Source organism: Silurus aristotelis, assembly GCF_946808225.1.
Source record: "Silurus aristotelis genome assembly, chromosome: 20".
NCBI lineage: Eukaryota > Metazoa > Chordata > Actinopteri > Siluriformes > Siluridae > Silurus > Silurus aristotelis.
Window position 1 is genome coordinate 11,202,255 of NC_139593.1, and position 19,146 is coordinate 11,221,400.

Consider the following 19,146-nt stretch of genomic DNA (forward strand, 5'->3'; position numbering starts at 1 on the left):
AAATACAGAACTGGAGAACTGGCTTGCTGTGATATTAGAGAGGATCAACAATGAAGTAGTTCAATCACAAGGCCTCTTTGAAGGTACATCAATCAATTATATTTGTCATTTTTGAATTGATTTATCTCTTGTTGCTTGATACGTGTTCGTGTTTCCTTGATCTCGTTCATTCTCTAAAGGCATTTTAAAGAAATTAATAATAGAGCACGTAATCCACCTTTTTTAAATTCATTGCATAGGTATTTCATGTGCGTCTGTTATTCGTTAGACCGGGTTGCCAGATTTTATTTAAATTTCCAGCTCAGATAAATCACCAAAACCACACAATAAACCTGAATCTAGTTTGGGCACTGGGAAAGAGAGCAACAAGTTCACCATTGTGTGTGTGAATTTTTGATACCTGTATATTTTCTGTCCCATATTATTTTTTTTGCAATATATCTTTCAAAAGAAATTGTAAATCAAACACACATGCACTTTTTTCTTTGTCTATTCTCTCTATACAGTTAAGATTTTTAGATTAGTTTAATATTGCATAAAAACCCTTATCTATACAGCAACCCAGTCTTATGTCTCCTGTCTGCTTCACCTCCATTGAAAATGTGCACAGCAATGCATGGGGCAGCAATATTCCTTCCCCAGTGGGCCTTTATTGCCGCTTGTTGCAATTCCCTTTTTGACCACTAGTTATTGCATTAATAACTTGTAGCTAAATTGATTGGTCGTCTTGAGAAGAGAGTACAACACTGGAATGCTGGAGTATATCCACCGAGTCACCACGTTTTATATTTACTTGTAATCCAGTAGTCACTCAAAAGAAGCAGCCAGTATTTCAGTGGATTTTTTAATATATGGATTAATATATGGACAACATCCCCCGCCCACCCCCCAACCCCCAATAATCAACAAAGGATTTAATTCCCAATTACTTCTGTAAATAATCAGATTTTTTTTTTCTGTTTCCTGTTTCCATGCTGACAGATTATTTCATCACTCACTGGCTGCATTACGGGATTTTGCCACATGCCTATGTCTGCGAAAACACTGGGCCGTTATTAATAATGACTACCTCCCCCATTTATAATGAGCAATATTGATAGTGTTTTCTAACATTTGAACACACAAAAGCAGCGAAATCTGTAGGACAGATTTCCTGCACACATAAATATTGAGTGCCTTCTGGGAAAGCTCATAAAAAGCACGCCTGCTCATATGAAACAAAAGCTAATAGAATAATCACTGTAGCTGTGAATGTCGGCTAAATATTAATATCGAACTCGCACCGATAAGAGGGGATTTAAAAAGGATATCTGTGCTAATGTTCTTCCCGCTGATGGACTCGCTGAATTACGTCTTTATTACTCGATTTTGACTGGAGATTCTTTCCCCTCCTTATTGGATCAATACGTACCGTCTCGAGCTTTATTTGAAAAACTGGTGGCAGGAGGAAAAAAAAAACAATAGTAATAATTGGCTTAGTGGCGCTACGTTTCCGATTGGCTTATGCAAAGCTCCAGATGATGAAATGCAGAAAAACACCAACTGTGAACGTGTGTCCGAGTGCATGTGCATTCTAATTCACTTCACCTCAGAGGTGTGTGTGTGTGTGTGTGTGTGTGTGTGTGTGTGTGTGTGTGTGTGTGTGTGTGTGTGTGTGTGTGTGTGTGTGTGTGTGTGTGTGTGTGTGTGTGTGTGTGCGCACACGTGTGTCTTGAGGCGCTGCAGCTTCAGGGCCCTGTCCGTGTGTGTTGCCTTGGCAACACTGTCGGTGGGCTGGTGTGTGTGTGTGTGTGTGTGTGTGTGTGTGTGTCTGGCTGGGCTGCGTAAGAGCTTCAGCGACCAAGCTGTCTACTGCTGCTGGAGCCCTACAAAATAGACTTACTCTGACTGCAAGCATCTCATTATGTGCTCTGAGTGTCGTGTGTGTGTGTGTGTGTGTGTGTGTGTGTGTGTGTGTGTGTGTGTGTGTGTGTGTGTGTGTGTGTGTGTGTGTGTGTGTGTGTGTGTGTGTGTAAAGAAAGAAATAGAGAGAGAGAGAGAGAGGGCGCACATGAGGAGTGGTGGCAGAACATTGAAACTGCTCAGTGAATCACAGAAATGGCGTTCTCAGCCTCTCCCCTGAGGCATTGTGGTTGTTGGTCTAATGATATAGCTTGTGTATAAGTGTTTCTGTTTGTATATTTGATTATTTATTTTTTTATTTTTTTATTTTTTTAATAAACCAACAGCAGAGTAATATTTGTACAAATCCTAATTTGGTAATTTGTGTGTACCCACTTTGAGCAAGTTAACTACCATTTATTAAAACGCTGTCCTGTTAAGTAGGCCTTATTGGTGTTACTGGCAAATGAACAACTGCAGTTTAAGTAATTGTAAATTAGTGGTCGAATGATACAGGGGAACCACACACACACACACACACACACACACACACACACACACACACACACACACGCGGCTGGTGCTGATAGTGGTACTTAGAAAACAGTGTGGCCGACATAAAAAAAAAAAAAAAAAACTGATGTTCGTTTATAATCAGATTCTTTCAAATAGAAATGAGTATAACTGTAAAAATTGCATGCAGGTTCTTACGCTGAGTGATACAAAACGGATAGTGTGTACGCAGCACACTATTTGTTCTAAACATGCGGTCATTGTGCCTCATGTAACTTGGCAACAGAAGCATGCGGAGATTCTCTCGGTTATCAGGAGGATGGAGGATGTCCGTATTGTGTCAGTATCATCCGTCAGAGCTGATAAATCCACATGCACTGATTAGTTGAACACAAATTTAAACGAGTAAAATCAAGTACAAAAATATCTCTATTCTATGGTATTGCAGTTCTTTTTCAATATGTAGTAACGTTACAGATGTATTCAGACAGAATTCAACAGAAAGCTCACCGGGAAGGTTTCTAGAGTGGTGTATATTGAGGTATTGCATATGCAGTCAGATATAAAGCTAATGGGACAAAGAGCACATTTGTAATATATCAATTGGTGGCATTCATTCATCTTTAGTAACTGCCTGATCAGGGAACACGCTGGTTTAGACTGGCTGCTAGTTTTTATATATTAGGGGAAATTCCTGTGCATGTATAAACAATATTTTTCTCTATAAGTATAGTGTTCTGGTTCTTATATACTTGTACGTAAAGATGCATCAACCGATTTGAGAATATGTGACAATGGCAAGATGTTTTCTAATTGATTAGTTGCTCGTCATGTTTCTCTTCACAAGACCCCATGTTTTTGTTTTACATTGAAGATGCTGAAGGTCTCTCCCGGAAAGAGTTGATTTCCTGATTAGTCATTGAAACCCAACAGTTAACCACACTCACGGAAGATGATTCACCTGGTGCCTCCGTGACAAACAAAATAAATTTAGCATGCAAGTGTTTGTTTGTGATGCAGCCTGTGCTGTTTATTTTGTAGTTAACTGGTGCTTTGTGGAATTAAATAAAGCATAGGAGTCTGATTTAAAAGAAATAATATATATGTATATGCACTGATTCTCATATAAGATTGCATGATAGAACTGTGTTGTAGTTAATTTTAATTATATATATATATATATATATATATATATACACGTGTGTGTGTGTGTGTGTGTGTGTATGTATGTATGTATGTATGTATGTATGTATATATACCATAAACAAACCCCAGTAGTTTCAGCCTGATTATCATGAGGCTTTCATTTGAGAGGTCTTTGTGAAGTAGAGGTTTAAGCTTTTACCAGTCATAATTAACATAATGATGGGCAGATTTAATATTTGTACAGTTTGGGGTTAGCAAGCGTAGCTAAGCAACTAAAACATTCTGCGTATCTAAGCTCTTGAGGTAACTCTAGCTGTCAAGTGGTGAATACTAGTTGCTTAGTATTAAATAGTAATTCAGTACTTATTTTACACCGCCTCACAATGTTACTAATGCAGGATGTGTCTGTTTATCTGATTGGATTTGCTATTTTTGTTTATTGGCATATGCTAAAAAGAAACCCAAACACCTATTACAGTGAACGTACAGACTACAATTAGACCAATAAATATCTGAGCGTCCGCTTTCCATTCTGCTCGCTACCTTAAAACTTTGGATATCCTGGTTACTTTCGAAATCTCTTTTATATCGAGGCACGTCCCAGAAATGCTTAAAACTAGCAAGACATGTTTTTCAGTCAACTGGAGAAGTCGTCCTGTTTGGGCCTGTTTCATGTTTGTTGTGTACACTTGGTTTAAGAGCCTTGTCAAAAAGGCACGTGCTGTTCGTTTTGATAGACGTTAAAACCTTTTTAATTAAAGAACAGGACTCGAAGTGAATCATGGCGCCTTGGAATACTGTCTCCAGACCAGTTTTCATCTTTACTTTATGTTGGGTAATCTCAGCACAATGAAAGAGAGATGGCTGATTGGAGATCATTGATCTTGTCAATCATTTATGTACATAGTGACTTCATTATGAAGTCTGATGGGCCTGGAGTCAGTAGAGAGCGGTTGAAGGATCGGTGTCGATCCTCCCTTTTTGCCCGAGGGGTGGCAGGCAGCCGCTGACATAATTTGTGTTCTTTGGAAGCAGTCCTAAATATTTTGCGCATGACGGTGCAGCTTTATGAAGTTTCTCATGTTCTGACCAGAAGAAAAATAGAGAGAAGGAGTGTAGATAAATCCTTGACCGTAATCTTCTCGTTTGTCCTCATGGGGATCAGGAACATTTACAGATGAACTTGTACTAGTTAGGGATCCAGGTAGTCATGTTGACTCCTGTTCCCGGCCCAGGTGTTCCTGTTAACAAGCACAAGGATCATGTAAGGTTTCAAGTTTGTGGTAAAACTGCCTTAAAATAATAGATGTGTGGAAAAAAAACTTTGTTTGAAATCTTTGCAAATGTATTAAAAAAAATAAAAAAAACCAAAAATGATCACATGTACGCAAGTATTCATAGCCTTTGCCGTTGCATTCAAAAATTTAGCTCCGTTTCATCCTGTTTCCACTGATCATCCTTGAGATGTTTCTACAACTTGATTGGAATCCACCTGTGGTAAATTCGGTTGGACATGATTTGGAATGGAACACACCTGTCTATATAAGGTCCCACAGTTAACGTGTCGGAGCACAAACCAAGCCATGAAGTGCAAGGAACTGTCTGTAGACCTCTGAGTCAGGATTTTATTGAGGCACAGATCTGGGGAAGAGTACCGAAAAAATATCTGCAGCATTGAAGGTCCCAATGGGTCCCCTGGTGGTCTAGTGGTTAAGATGCAGCGCTCTCACCGCTGCGACCCGGGTTCGATTCCCGGTCAGGGAACCATCCCCAGCCACTCTCAGTGCCGGTCCCAAGCCCGGATAAATTGGGGAGGGTTGCGTTAGGAAGGGCATCCAGCGTAAAACATATGCCAAATCAAACGTGCGGAGGATCCACTGTGGCGACCCCTAACGGGAGAAGCCGAAAGAAACTTATTGAAGGTCCCAATGAGCACAGTGGCATCCATCATCCATGAAGAAGTTTGGAACTACCAGGTCTCTTTCTAGAGCAGAGCCCCCCTGGCCAAACTGAGCGATCGGGCGAGAAGGATATAAGTCAGGGAGGTGACCAAAAACCTGTGTGAGAAAATATGTGGAGAGAGAAGAACCTTCCTGAAGAACAACCATCTCAGCAGCACTCCACATATCAAGCCTGTATGGTAGAGTGGAAAGACTGAAGCCACTCCTCAGTAATGACATTACAGCCTGCCTGGATTTTGCCAAAAGGCACCTGAAGGACTCTCAGGCCATGAAAAACAAAGATTGAACCCTTTGGCCTGAATGTCAAGCATCATGTCTGAAGGAAACGGGGCACCGTTTATCACCTGGCCAATACCATCCCTACAGTGAAGCATGGTGGTGCCAGCATCATGCTGTGGGGATGGCTTTCAGCAGCAGGAACTGGGAGACCAGTCAGGATCGAGAGAACGATGAATGCAGCAATGTACAGGGAGATCCTTAATGAAAACCTGCTCCAGAGCGCTCTGGATCTCAGACTGGGGCAACAGAACATCTAACAGGGGAAACACAGCCAAGATAACAAAGGCGTGGCTACAGGGAGACTCTGTGAATGTCTGAGTGGACCAGCCAGATCCCAGACTTGAACCCAATTGTACATCTCTGGAGAGATCTGAAAATGGCTGTGCACAGACACTCCCCACCCAACTTGATGATGCTTGAGAAGTTCTGCAGAAGAATGGGTGAAACTGCCCAAAAATAGCTTGTAGCATCATACTTGAGGCTGTAATTGGTGCCAGAGGTGCTTCAACAAAGTATTAAGCAAAGGCTGTGAATACTTTGTAAATTTATAAAATAAATATATTAAGATTTCAAACAAACTTTTTTAACGTTGTCATTATGGGGTGGTGTTTGTAGAATTCTGAGGAAAATAATTAATTGAATCCATTTTGGAATAAGACTGTAACATAACAAAATGTGGAAAAAGTGAAATGCTGTGAATACTTCCCGGATGCACTGTATTACCGTCGTTATTAAATTAATGATGAGTTTGTTTGCGATCTTCTGTAGCTTGCGTTGCCGATTTGTCGTTTGCTTTGTAGATTGTTGAAAGCCACATTTGGCCCCTTAAGCATCACCCTAAATACCTTCGATAATTGTTTCCATTTGTAATGTTAGTGTTTTAATGTGTGGTGGCTGGAGGATGGTGGCTTGTTGAGAATTTGATTTGCTGAAGGGCACACTAGACTTGTGTGTCAGCAAACTAGTCGAGATCTTTGTGTGTGATTAACTTTTTAAAGACTCGCTCTCTTCCTTTTCTGTACGTGTGTGTTTTAGTGTGGCCAGGGGCTGTGAGAGCTCCGTGGGGAGATGCTGGAGGTGCAGGAGGAGCGCGCAGCAGCAACAGGAGCGGGAACGGCCAGTGGAACGGCGCCGGGCGCCACGGCCAGGAGAGAGCGAGCCAAAGACCGGCAGGAGGAGGGCCAGGAGTGCAGTGGCCCTGCTGCAGCCGCCAACGCCGGGTCCCGTAGCGCCCGGGCCAAGGCAACGCCCACCGCTCACTCGCACACACACACACACTCACACACGCCCAGCCCTCACCAGCACACTACTGCTTCAGCCTCGGTAGCTCTGGGACTGTCGTCAATGCATTCCAGCAACCCCAAAGTGAGAAACTCTCCTTCAGCTAACACGCAGAGGTGAGAAGCAAAAAAGGGCCTCACTTTTGAAAATCTGATTTTGTTTTATCGGTATATTCTTTGCTACAGTTATCACAGTTTACTTGCACAAGGAGTAACTCGCTACTCTCTGGCTGAGTGTGGTGGATTTGCAGAGAATTATGACGCAAAAGGAAAATTATCCCTCCCTACTCAATTTCTCCTCCACTTTAAAAGATGCCTCAGTTAAAACAGCATGTAAGCAAGCTCTTATGGAGAGAAAAGCAGGCCAGGCGGAGCTAACTGCCGTAGCAGTGTGTTTTTTGGGGGAGGGTACCCTGGAGAAACTTTTGGAGGGCTTCCAGTTGTCTGATTCAACACTCATGAAACCAACCCTCACGGGCTTAGCCAGAACTGCCGCTTCATTCGTCCTGTCTCTTGCCTGCCAGCCTTGTCCGAAGCCAAAATGCCCACCCTTTTGTTGACGTATGCTTCTGTAGCCAGTTAAGGAATGGGCCACTGGCCTGCCAGTTTCCTGCTGGGCTTGTCTTGCACCACAACCCCTAGTCATGCAGGGCCAGGTCTTGCCTTGGTGCTTGTTTTTTGTTTTGTTTTTTGCCTCCAGGTCATCATCTGGCAGACATTTTTGGATCTAGATTTATTGAAGTTGCCAAACACTTTACCCAATAGTTCAAAAGAGTGGCAGTCGAGAGGCAACTGCCTTAGTTTAACTACCATGACGACTGGAAATATGCAATAAAAAGCCATTTTTAGAACTTCTTGCTGATCCGGCAGTGCAGTTTTTACAGGGTAGTGTGCTCCAATTCAGCGTCCTGCTGCTACTTTCCAAAACTTTGTTAGCTTAAATCATGCAGTTGTGTACCTCGTTGCCATGGTAACGTGACATGACTTGACTCAAGGGCCTGGTCTTCTGTTATCCGGTGGCCAATCTGGTTAAACAGGGTATTTATTAAATATTAACTCGACACTCTGTCAACAGTGAGGAAGAGAAACGGAGAGAGCAGGTTTCGGACATAAGGGCACCGTAAGTGCAATCGGTGCGTCACCTGGTTGCTTTCAGGTTTCCGGGATGTTCCAGTAACGTTTTTCTTTTGGGTGGGGTGTGTATGCCAGGGCAACATAGCAGAAACTGTCTTTCTTCAGGTAGAGATAAAATGCTGAGTTGGTCTGAAAGGTTTCTCATTGTCCGTCTGTGAATTGTTACTTGTCTAACAAAAAAAAAAAAGGTTGATTTTTAGAAAAATCTCAAGCCATTAGCTGGAATAACTCTCCACTAGTTGTCTAGTGAAATAATGAAATAATATTTGTTGTTCGTGTTTGTTCCTGATATTAGCGATCCGTCAGGATCGTCAATTTTGCTTAGCTATGCAATGACATACCATTCTAATCATATGAACATTTGTTACCTGAAAATTATTGTCTCACTTCTGTTCTCTTCTCATTTTCTTCTAGCAGTCCAAAATCCAAGCAGGAGGCCATGGTGCGCTCACCACCCGTGATGTCTCCTTCCAGCGCTGCCCAGATGGACTCTAAACTGCCCAATCAGGGAAAACAAGGAGGTGCAGGCAGCCAATCGCAGCCATCTCCCTGTGAGCCCAAGGCGCTGAGTGGAAGCCACACTCCTAAAGGCCCTCAGGGTTCTGTGGGTAGTATGGGACTCAAAAATGGACAGGGTCTGAATTCTGGCAACGGAGCAAAAAGCAAGATTAAGAGGGAGCGAAGCACTTCGATCGAGTCCTTTGAGCAGAGAGATACAGGGACGCCCAATAATGAGGGGGACCAGAAAGGTAGGAAAATGTTATTTTTTTTTTTTTATTTGTTTAAAAACAGGCTATGAGTGATCTCTAGCAGATTTCTCAGCTAATTTGCTCGTCCAAAACTGTGTTTTATCGAATGTATTTAAACTTTACATAATGATTTCGAAGTCCTTTGTGTTTGGATTGCTCAAGTAAAGAAACGAAAAAGTATCTCCGAGTTCTTTTTCAGTCCAACTGGTAATCCAGGTTTCTATCAGATTTGTGTGTGGAAAATTTAGCATTTGAAACCAAATATTAAAATATATTTGAATGACATGCTCTTAATAATGTTTGTGGTGTTTGTATAAGTCCACCTATGGCATTGTTTGATGACACTAATAAAGTGCTACCTGCTACTCCCTTCCCCTCCCAAGTGTTATAATGAGCCATATTCCAGTAGTGTTTTAACATTTGAAAAACCCCCGAGACACAAATGTGCAGTGTGTCATTGCAGTCACATTTCTACTCAGGCTGTTTTTCTGGCGCATGCGGTCGCGTGTCTTTCGCACTGTCCTCGAGCTCTGTGCTCAGGACTGTAGCTGCATAAAGACATCCACACCCCCCATATGTCTCCTAGTGGAAACATCAGGGTGTAGATTCAGATGTAGGATGTGCCAAGGAATGTACCATCTTGCCTGCTCGGAGAGGGGGGGGCACCACCTCTCCGTATTGCTTGATTGTCTAGAGGACCCCCTGCTGGTGGAAATGCCTTTGCATAGAGATTAAATGCTTTGAGACCAGCCATTTAATTAAGCATGCGTCAAACATCATCTAAAAAGCATCCAGGTATTTAAATTAGAGACAAATATGGTCTCTGGTGAGATTCTATAGACTTGCATTAATCGCTCCCTGAGCTTATCTGAGGTTTATTAAAAGCAAACGCAATTCACGAGGATGCAAACTGCGCAAAGCACAAAAGAAGCAAACACCTGTTTGTGTGTGACTGTAATTCCTAACACTAAAAGATGTACGGAGTTAACTAGGAGCTTGTTTTGTGCGTTCACACGTCTGAATGGGACGAGGTTCGTTTTGTGCGTATGGGTTTGACTTTGCTGTGGGGAGTTTGCTCATGGCGTTTGTTTGCTCGTGCGATGAGTATGTTCTCCACACAGGAAGTCCTGTTATGCTCTTCTTTATTCCAACTGTATTATCGGAGCGGTTGTTTTAGACACTGCCGTATCCTGGCTACAGGAAAGTGGTGTGTACGCAGTTCAGATGGTGCTGGCTGTCAGGGTTTGTAGAGCACAAGGGTGGAAAGAACATGAACATGAACTGCCTAGAGGTGGTCATATATTTTACAGATGGGTTTTTTTAATTGCTGCAGACAGATATAGATGTCAGAATACCAATGTTAAGATTTAGTGGGGGGGGCAATACTGAAACATTAACTGTTGAAACAGATCAGTAGGCTGTGTTTTGATTGTAAGCTACCCCGTTTCATCTACTAGCATAAAAACCCCGAAAAGCATTGACACTTGACGAATGAAAACGTTTTTGTAAGGGAAGAAGGCTGCTAATATTTGTTTATTCCATTTTCACAGAAATGGGCAGTAGGGCAAAGAGGTTATGTGTAGCTGAACGACGACAGCCCTATAGTGGAGCAGACTGGTGTTCGGGAGGAGAGAGTGATGAAGACGACCCAGGGTTCTTCAGTAAGTGGTGTTCCTTTTATAGTATGTTGTAGCTGATTCAGCTCTGGTAATTATTAAGGATTAAGCTGAATACTTTTTTTTGTTATGTTTTTATAATACCACATAAAGCATTCAGCATTTATACCAAGCATCCAAATATTTGCCCACAGCACAGTCCATGGAGGAAAATATGCTTAGGTGTCCTTGAAGGTGGACCTGCATGAATTAAAGTTACAGCTAAAGATGTTTTTTGTTAAAAATGACACAAACCTGAATGTCAGGGTGGAAAAATAGTGTTTTAACTAAACAGTCAACCGTTGATAATTTCCGGTTCGGATGTCGTGGCTTGTAAAAATTTGTGGTTTCCCATTTGGAACCTAACTAACAGCAAGTTGTGGATTAATATAAAATTTGCGGGAATCCGCAGAGAGACCGGATGTTTAGGAACGTTAGGAATAACATTTTGAACTATGTATTTGGTAAAAAAAAAACTGTACACTATTACGTTTATTAAGTGACATAATGTCTAGATGAATTCACTAAAGTACCATAGGGGCTTCGGGGGTGCGTCAAATATTCGTGGATTTTCGGAACCCGCAGGGGGTCTTAGAACGTAACCCCTGTGAATTCCATGGGACCACTGTATTCTGTTTCTAAGCTGCTGTGAACCAGTCCAGTCGCTGCTAGATATTGGCCCGATTTTGTAATAGGTTTCTTCTTGGTATTGTCTAGAGAGTTGTATAAGTACATGGTTTTTTAGCTCTGATGCATCAAATGACATTATATTTAGGAATGAAAGATGACTACACTTTGAAACAGAGCAGTAAACAGCCAGTCAGAAAGAAAAAGCAAAAGCACGAGTAAGGTTTATAAAGAGAAAAAGAACAGTTTAGTATTTTACCTATTCTTTAACTTGGTAGATAAATATTTAAACACACTACATATGTTAAAATTTTACATTCATGGCACTTATTCATCTGGGATTTGAACTACTGACCTTCCAATCAGAAATCCTAAATTGGTGGGCTAGACCATTCGTTTTGATGCCATAGAGTTTCTTGCCCCTGTCTCGTCTTGATTGCAGGTGATTATCCTCTTTTGTTACCTAAACACGTCTTCCAATCTTGTCTTATTCCCGTCTCCCAGACTGTAACTCCAATGACATAAAGCCAGATCCGAGCACCCTGGCAGCTTCCACACCTACTCACAATGCTGTTGGAGGACAGAACACATCATCAGAATTGGGCAGCACTCAGAAAGCTGGGTCAAAGGTTGTTTATGTCTTCACCACAGAAATGGCCAACAAGTAAGACTAAAATATTTATTCCATTTATTCGAGTTCAGAGTGCTTTCATTAGAAAAGTATGTGTCAATTGTGTCAATCATTTCTCAGAAATTTATTTTAAAGGTTATTTTTTCTCATCAAAAGCATATTTGCTTCTTTTTATTGAATAATTTACTGATTTATGGCTATTAAGCTTATTTTATTAGTACAATCAACAAAACAATACAAAAAAAATATTTGGCCAGGTTTGTATCTTCAGTTCTTGTGTATGGACATGCTGTAGGAAGAGAAAAGCAAATCTCTGGCTATGAAGTAAAAGTTAGTATCATTGGCATAGTATCAGAGACTGGTGAAACCTTCAGATCACGATCAGCAGGATTCCAAATGTCAGTGACACAATCTATCAGGGATGCATGCTGTTGCTATAAGGAGCATTTTCCACTGAGCAGCATGTCATTACAGAGCTGATGTTACACAGGAAGGGTGATGAGTCTGGTGTCACAATTCTGACTGGGACTGTTTATCTTCTACTGTTGCTTATGTTGTACATGTGTTGAGTTGTGAATAAAACATGCAAGCCAGCCCACTGATAACCATAGAGGTTCAAATGTAATTTACTAATTAGTACTCTAAATGGGTGGGATGAAACGCTGAGCCCTTGATTAGGAACGGTAATTTAATGAGGTGCCTCAGCTGTATTACTTCAGGGTGGTGGAAAATTTTGTTTTTGGACATAGTTGTTAGTTTATGAAATACTAATTCTCATCTACTGTGTTCTCTTTAATTTCCAGGGCTGCAGAAGCAGTAATCACGGGCCGTGCAGACAACATAATCACTTATCATATGAACAATATTTCTAATGGCAAGGGTGGCAAGCCACAACTTTCTTTGGTAAAAATTTTTTTTTTTAAAAATTTACATTTTAAACAGTTTATTTTTAAAACTAAAAAGTTCATAGATAACTGAAAAATTCTTTGTTGGCTTTTCCAGAACAATCAACTCGGGCCACACAGGAATGACCCCAAGCAGCAAGGGGCACAATCTCAACAGCAGCAGTCTTCTCATTCTTCTGACCAGAACCATCAAACATCCTCCAAAGCAGCACAGCAAGGCCAGCCACAGCAGCAATCTTCAGCACAACCAAGCCAACCTCAGCAAGGAGCCCAAGTGGCTAAACCAGCCAGCCTCACTCAGGATGGCCCACCGTCAGGAGGCATGGACTCTAAGAGCCTCCCGAGCAGCAGTCCTCAGGACAGTGCTGGATCACATGATGGTAGTAATCCTGCAGGGACACCTGGTTGTCAGGCTCCCAATCAAGCTCCAAATGCTGGCCCTCAGCAGGGCTTCTCGTCCCTTGACCTGCCCAAAGGAGCAGATGTTAAATTATCAGCACAGCACCAGCAGCAGCTTGCCCATGAGATCATGTCTAGTATGGGGGACAACTCAGAGGGTCTTTCCCAGGAGCAGTTGGAGCATCGAGAGCGCTCCCTACAGACTTTGCGTGACATTCAACGCATGCTTTTCCCAGATGACAAAGACATGGCTGCAATGGGGCAGGGGAATATGGGTGGACCCCCATTAAATGCTTCGATGATGGAAGGTGGTCCCAAGAAGCCTGAACAGGGGCCACTTCAAGCTATGATTGCTCAGTCTCAGAGCTTGGGAAAACCTGGTGGTCCAGGGGGTTCACGCCCAGAAGGACCTCCCTTTGGCCCACCAGGACCCAGGGACATGCCTTTTTCACCAGAGGATCTTGGGCCTAATACACAAGGTCAGGGCCCCATGAATTCACATCCAGGACCTGGTGGTGAACATGGTGACCACATGACACCGGAGCAGATGGCTTGGCTGAAGTTACAGCAGGAATTCTATGAGGAAAAGAAGCGCAAAAATGAACAAATGCAGCACAGGCAAATAGGGGACATGATGCTTCATCAGGGTGGACCACGGGGTATGATGCGTGGTCCACCGCCACCCTATCAAATGAATCCTGGTGAAATGTGGGGCCCTGGGGCCCCAGAGCCATTTCCTGAGCAAATGAACATGGGCCCTAGGGGAATGCATCCACACATGCAAAGAATGCCAGGTTTCTCTGGAATGATGAACCCTGATATGGAGGGGGGGCCTAACCCCATGCCCAGGCCTGGCATGAATTGGCCTGACGACATGCCTAAAATGGGAGATGGAAGGGGGTTTCCACCAGGTCAGGGGATGTTTGGAGGTCCAGGTGGGCGTGTGGAGAGATTCCCTAACCCTCAGTCTGTACAAGAAGCAATGTTCCATCAAGGTATGGGTGACAAGCAAGGAATGGGTCTACCACAAACCATGATGATGGAAATGAACAGAGTAATGGGTACCCAAAGACCCGGGGAGCCCGGCAATGGAGGTGGGATGATGTTTCCCAGAATGCAAGGTGAAGGTCCTATGAGCCCCTCTTCAAGGATGGAGTTTGTGAAAGGTTTGGGGCGTGACATTGGTGAGTTTGGAATGGGACCTAGCAATCTCAATGTCAACATGGGGCCCAGTCCTCAGATGATGGCTTCCAAGATGAGAGAACAACAGATGAACATGAGTCCAGAAGAGATTATGAAAATGAGGCATGGTGGAGGTCCCATGTCTGAGGCCATGGCTCCACAGCAGAAGATGATGCAGGGGCCTCCATTTCCTGACCAGCCTCATCCAGGTGACTTTAACATGGCACCAAACCGGCAATTCCCAGTCATGGGCCCTCAGGGGCCTGGTATTCAAAGAGGTCCCAGAGGTGAGCCACCTTTTGTCACTGATCAGCGAGGAGGCAATGTAGGTGGCAATGGTCGCCTCAGTCATATGCCCCCTTTACCTCCTAACCAGTCTGCAAATAGCTCAGGCCCCCCATCTAACCAGAGGAACATGGGTCGCAAACCCTCAGACTTAAGTGTCCAGTCTGGTCCAGCTAATTCACCCAATGTAAACCCGCTTAAGTCCCCCACCTTGCGGCAGGTCCAGTCTCCCATGCTAGGCTCTCCTTCGGGTAACCTTAAGTCTCCACAGACACCTTCACAGTTAGCCAGCATGCTTAGCGGGCAGCCAGCGGCAGCAGCTGCTGCAGCTGCAGCAGCAGCTTCCATCAAGTCCCCCCCAATGATGGGTTCAGCAGGGGCATCACCTGTGCATATGAAGTCGCCATCACTTCCTGCCCCTTCCCCTGGCTGGACATCCTCACCCAAGCCGCCCATGCAGAGTCCCGGGATCCCCCAAAATAAACCTCCTCTTAGTATGACCTCACCAAATATGATGGGCAATGTGGAGCAAGGTATGTCATTCTGTTTTATGTTCTTTGTTAAATATTTATGAATTCATCACAATTATTATAGAGCGTATTAACATTTGCAGAAAAGTCCATTTTAATTCTATCGGTCAGAATTACTGTTGTTTGCATCGTTACTGAGCTCTCTGCTAATTTTCTCCAGGTGGAAATGCTCCTCCATCGGCACCGCCTTCCAGTAGTTCTACCAGCCAGCCTGGCTCCATAAATGTCCCAGGAAGTCTTCCATCCAGCAGTCCTTACACCATGCCACCAGAACCTACGCTATCGCAGAATCCTCTCTCAATCATGATGTCACGTATGTCCAAGTTTGCTATGCCCAGCTCCACACCCCTTTATCATGATGCCATTAAAACTGTGGCTAGCTCAGATGATGACTCGCCACCTGCAAGATCACCTAACCTTCCATCCATGAACAACAGTATGCCTGGTAAGACTGTATTAATGTTTGACTTGTATGCAGTTGGCGACAAATTTAGGGAGCAATTTTTTTGTCGTCCATTGTCACCAGATCTCAACCTAATTCAATGTTTGTGGACGATTTTGGACTGGCATATTAGCTAGCTCTTTGTAACAATTAAAACATAAACTATGCGGATATGTTAGAATGGTGTTCCTCTCTCCAGTGCGGTTTGAGATGATTTAATTATTGTTCAAGTGACTGATGGAGGCCCAGCACCTCAATAAAGTACTATATGCTTTGCTTTCTTTGATTATTCACCATTCTGTATATAAGTTGGAAGCAAAAAAAATTAATTCTTTCTAATGCATTCGTTATACTGTAAGCTTAAATTCATTTTACTTTTTTCGCAGATTCTTAAATAGTTCCGTTTATTTCCGTTTTGCTTAAATGTTTAGATGGATTTTTTTTTGCAAGCAGTCATATGTTTTTGAGAGAAATTGCAAATAAAGGGGGACAAAATGCATATCTGGCAGGTTCTACTTACATCCTGTTTAATAACGCAAAGATCTAATAAATCATACAGTAAACTTTTACAACAATGTTAAAGATGCAGCCATCAATAAAATCTGCATTTAGGTTGATTAAGCAGAGTGAATTTTAGATCCTATGATTACTGCATTTCCATTTTTATATCTGTACTGCACCATCAGAAAAGGATTGTATCGATCTGTTTATAGTCAAAGGATTGTGACTGTGAACACCTGTTATCAATTATTTAATATTTTTGAACACAAAGTAAAAAAAAAAAAACATTTGAAATACTGTCTAATTTCCCTTTTTGATCGTTCTTGCAGGTATGGGAAACCACCACCAAGGCCACCCACGCATGATGACCCCCAACTCATCTGGGCCCATGCCTTCGCTCAGCCCTATGGGAATGAACACCATGGGATCCCAGCCTCTTTCTCATGGCATGCCAAACCAAATGCCTTCACCCAACCCTCTGGTACCTAACATGGCCCCTCACTCTGGGCCCATAGGTCCTGGCATGATGTCTCATGGAATGATGATGCCGCCAGTCTCCCAAGACCCAGGCATGGGTAACAACCAGATGATGCCCCAAGGTCGTATGGTTCTCTCTCACAGAGGGCAGGGCTTCCCTCCTGGACAGTCACCACCGCAGCAGATGCCATTTCCTCACAATGGTCCTGGGCCTCAGGGTGGCTTCCCACATGGAATGGGCTTCCAGGGAGAGGGGGGTCCAATTGCAAGAATGGGAAACATGGCCCATGGGCCTGGTGGAGAACCGGGAATGTGCAAACCTAACACATCTGGGGGCCAAGAGTTTAATAACATGCCAGGCGTTTTCAATGACTCAGATTTACATGAGGTGATGCGGCCGGGTGCCTCTGGAATTCCAGAATTTGACCTCTCGCGCATTATCCCCTCAGAGAAACCCAGCCAGACTCTGTCGTACTTTCCCCGTGGAGGAGAGGCCCCAGGCGTAAAGCCACCTCACTCTTCTGTCCCTCCTGGCTTTCCCCACATGCAGGGGATGATTGGGGAGGGTAACCCAAGGATGGGTATCCCCATGCAGGGCATGGGAGGTCCCCCAGGCCCTGGACACATGGGGCCTCAGGACATGCCAATGGGGAATCCTGGTCACAACCCCATGCGGCCACCAGGCTTTATGGGTCAAGGAATGATGGGACCCCAGCACAGGATGTTGTCACCGAGCCAGCAGCCAGGTATGATGGGAGGCCCAGGTATGATGCAAGGCAAAGAGAGGCCTATGTACAGCCATCCTGGCCCTGTAGGCTCCCCTAATATGATGATGTCACTACAAGGGATGGGTGGACCTCAACAGACTATGATGATGCCGCCTCAGATGAGGCCTCGGGGGATGGCAGCAGACCTCGGAATGGGGTTTAATTCAGGCCCTGGGAACCCTGGGAATATAATGTTCTGAGCTGCTACAAGGAACTGACAAGCCTCTGCCACAAAATCACCGAACACTCTAGATACTGTAAAACCTGTGAAAATAAGAACTTTTTATATAAAAGGAAACAAAATGAGCTGTGTGTGGGTGTGTTTTGTGATGAACAATGTGTGAATATTCGGACAATTCTTGTGTACACTTTGATAGGACATGGCTGATGTGTACACATACCCACATGCCTACAAGACACCTGGATGTGTGAAGAGGGAGTCCTCAGTCATGAGGATGGAGCTTATTTTGCAGGTGGAGTGCTAAGAGGTGATCGGTATGTCTGCACACTACAACACGCTCTCCACAGTTAAATCCAGATTTGGCATAATTTGCAACGGAATGAATTTCTTTTTGGAACATTGGGAATGTATTTGGATTCAGAGACACTCGGCTTAAGTTTGTTTTTTTTATTAGCCTGACATTGTGTGGCCATAGTAAATATGAGCGAGGTCACATACAAAGCCAACAGCAAACCAAGTTAAAGGATGACCTCAAAGTAGCGTTTTATCGTTGTACATTTATGTTGAAAAGTCAAAAGAAGGCGGATAACTGAATGGCAAATGTGGTTGGAGACAGAATCCAAGCTGAATGAACAGTAATGGAAATGAAAACGAAAACAAAAAAAAAAGTCAAGGGACATTTTGTCACAAGTTGCACCATCTTGGCTGTATGTTTACATCTCATCGCATCACTTTCCTCTGAGTCATGAAATGCTCTTTGTATGTGTGTACTGTACTTGTGTTGTTAAAGGGATTTTACCAGTGACTTCTATAGGTTTTTTTTTGTTTGTTTTTCATTTACATTTGTAAAGGGGGAGGGTTTTTGTGAGGTGGCTGTTGGTAGCCAATGTGGTGCAACAAACGCCACCACAAAAATACTGTGTACCGTGGAGGCGTACAGAATATTTTAAATTTAATTTCCTTTGCTACTCCCATGTATGATAAAACCAAACTAAGACCTCATACAGATCATAGTATTATTAAAAAACAAGCACAAACAAAAATGAATTGTAAAGAATAAGAAGTGTTTTTTCCTTTACTCGTTTTTTTTTTTTATTGTAGAGAAAAACACTTTGACAACGGCTGTAAAAACAGTAATTTGATGTTTGCTGTCGGCGTGGTTTCTGGTACATGTTCTGGAATTTTCTGTATGCTGGACCATGGCACTTCATATCCTGGGAAGATGCACTCAATATCACCATTACATCAATTGCCAGAGCCATGAAGTCTCAAATACAAACCACAATGCCAGATACCTGGGAAGATGTGGAAGGGGAAACGGTTAAATTGAATTGTTTTAGCCACATATGACAGCAACACAGTGCAGCGCTGGATTACTGATGGGATGGTGAACTTTTTTTTGTTTTTCTTTCTTTCTTTTCTTTCCTTTTTTTTGTAGAAAACAAATGATGGAAAAACAACAGAAAAAAAAAAAAAAAGCTAATAGGTTGTCCTCATGTCCCCAGCCCTCCTGTGTTGATGCTTGTCATGTGTAACTCCATTGAATTTGGTACTGAACCACTTCCTAAGGCTGGGCTGTGGTGTTGGAAGACAAATAAAATATATTGTTTGGTATAAAGTG

General features: G+C 43.1%; 1 protein-coding gene across 10 annotated transcripts in view; it reads left to right on the forward strand.

Annotated features, from left to right (window-relative positions):
• The window catches only part of bcl9 (BCL9 transcription coactivator), a 108,002-nt gene extending 88,856 nt beyond the window's left edge, over nt 1-19,146 (forward strand). For 7 of the 10 annotated variants that reach the window (XM_083523057.1, XM_083523058.1, XM_083523060.1 and 4 more), the window contains 8 exons: nt 6,816-7,177; nt 8,609-8,943; nt 10,494-10,604; nt 11,730-11,889; nt 12,660-12,759; nt 12,859-15,160; nt 15,318-15,602; nt 16,430-19,146. In XM_083523057.1, the coding sequence (XP_083379183.1) occupies nt 6,849-7,177; nt 8,609-8,943; nt 10,494-10,604; nt 11,730-11,889; nt 12,660-12,759; nt 12,859-15,160; nt 15,318-15,602; nt 16,430-17,544 (4,737 nt within the window). In that variant the 5' untranslated portion in view covers nt 6,816-6,848 and the 3' untranslated portion in view covers nt 17,545-19,146. The remainder of the gene's footprint in view (nt 1-6,815; nt 7,178-8,608; nt 8,944-10,493; nt 10,605-11,729; nt 11,890-12,659; nt 12,760-12,858; nt 15,161-15,317; nt 15,603-16,429) is intronic. The other 3 variants (XM_083523062.1, XM_083523054.1, XM_083523061.1) reach the window with 1 other exon arrangement.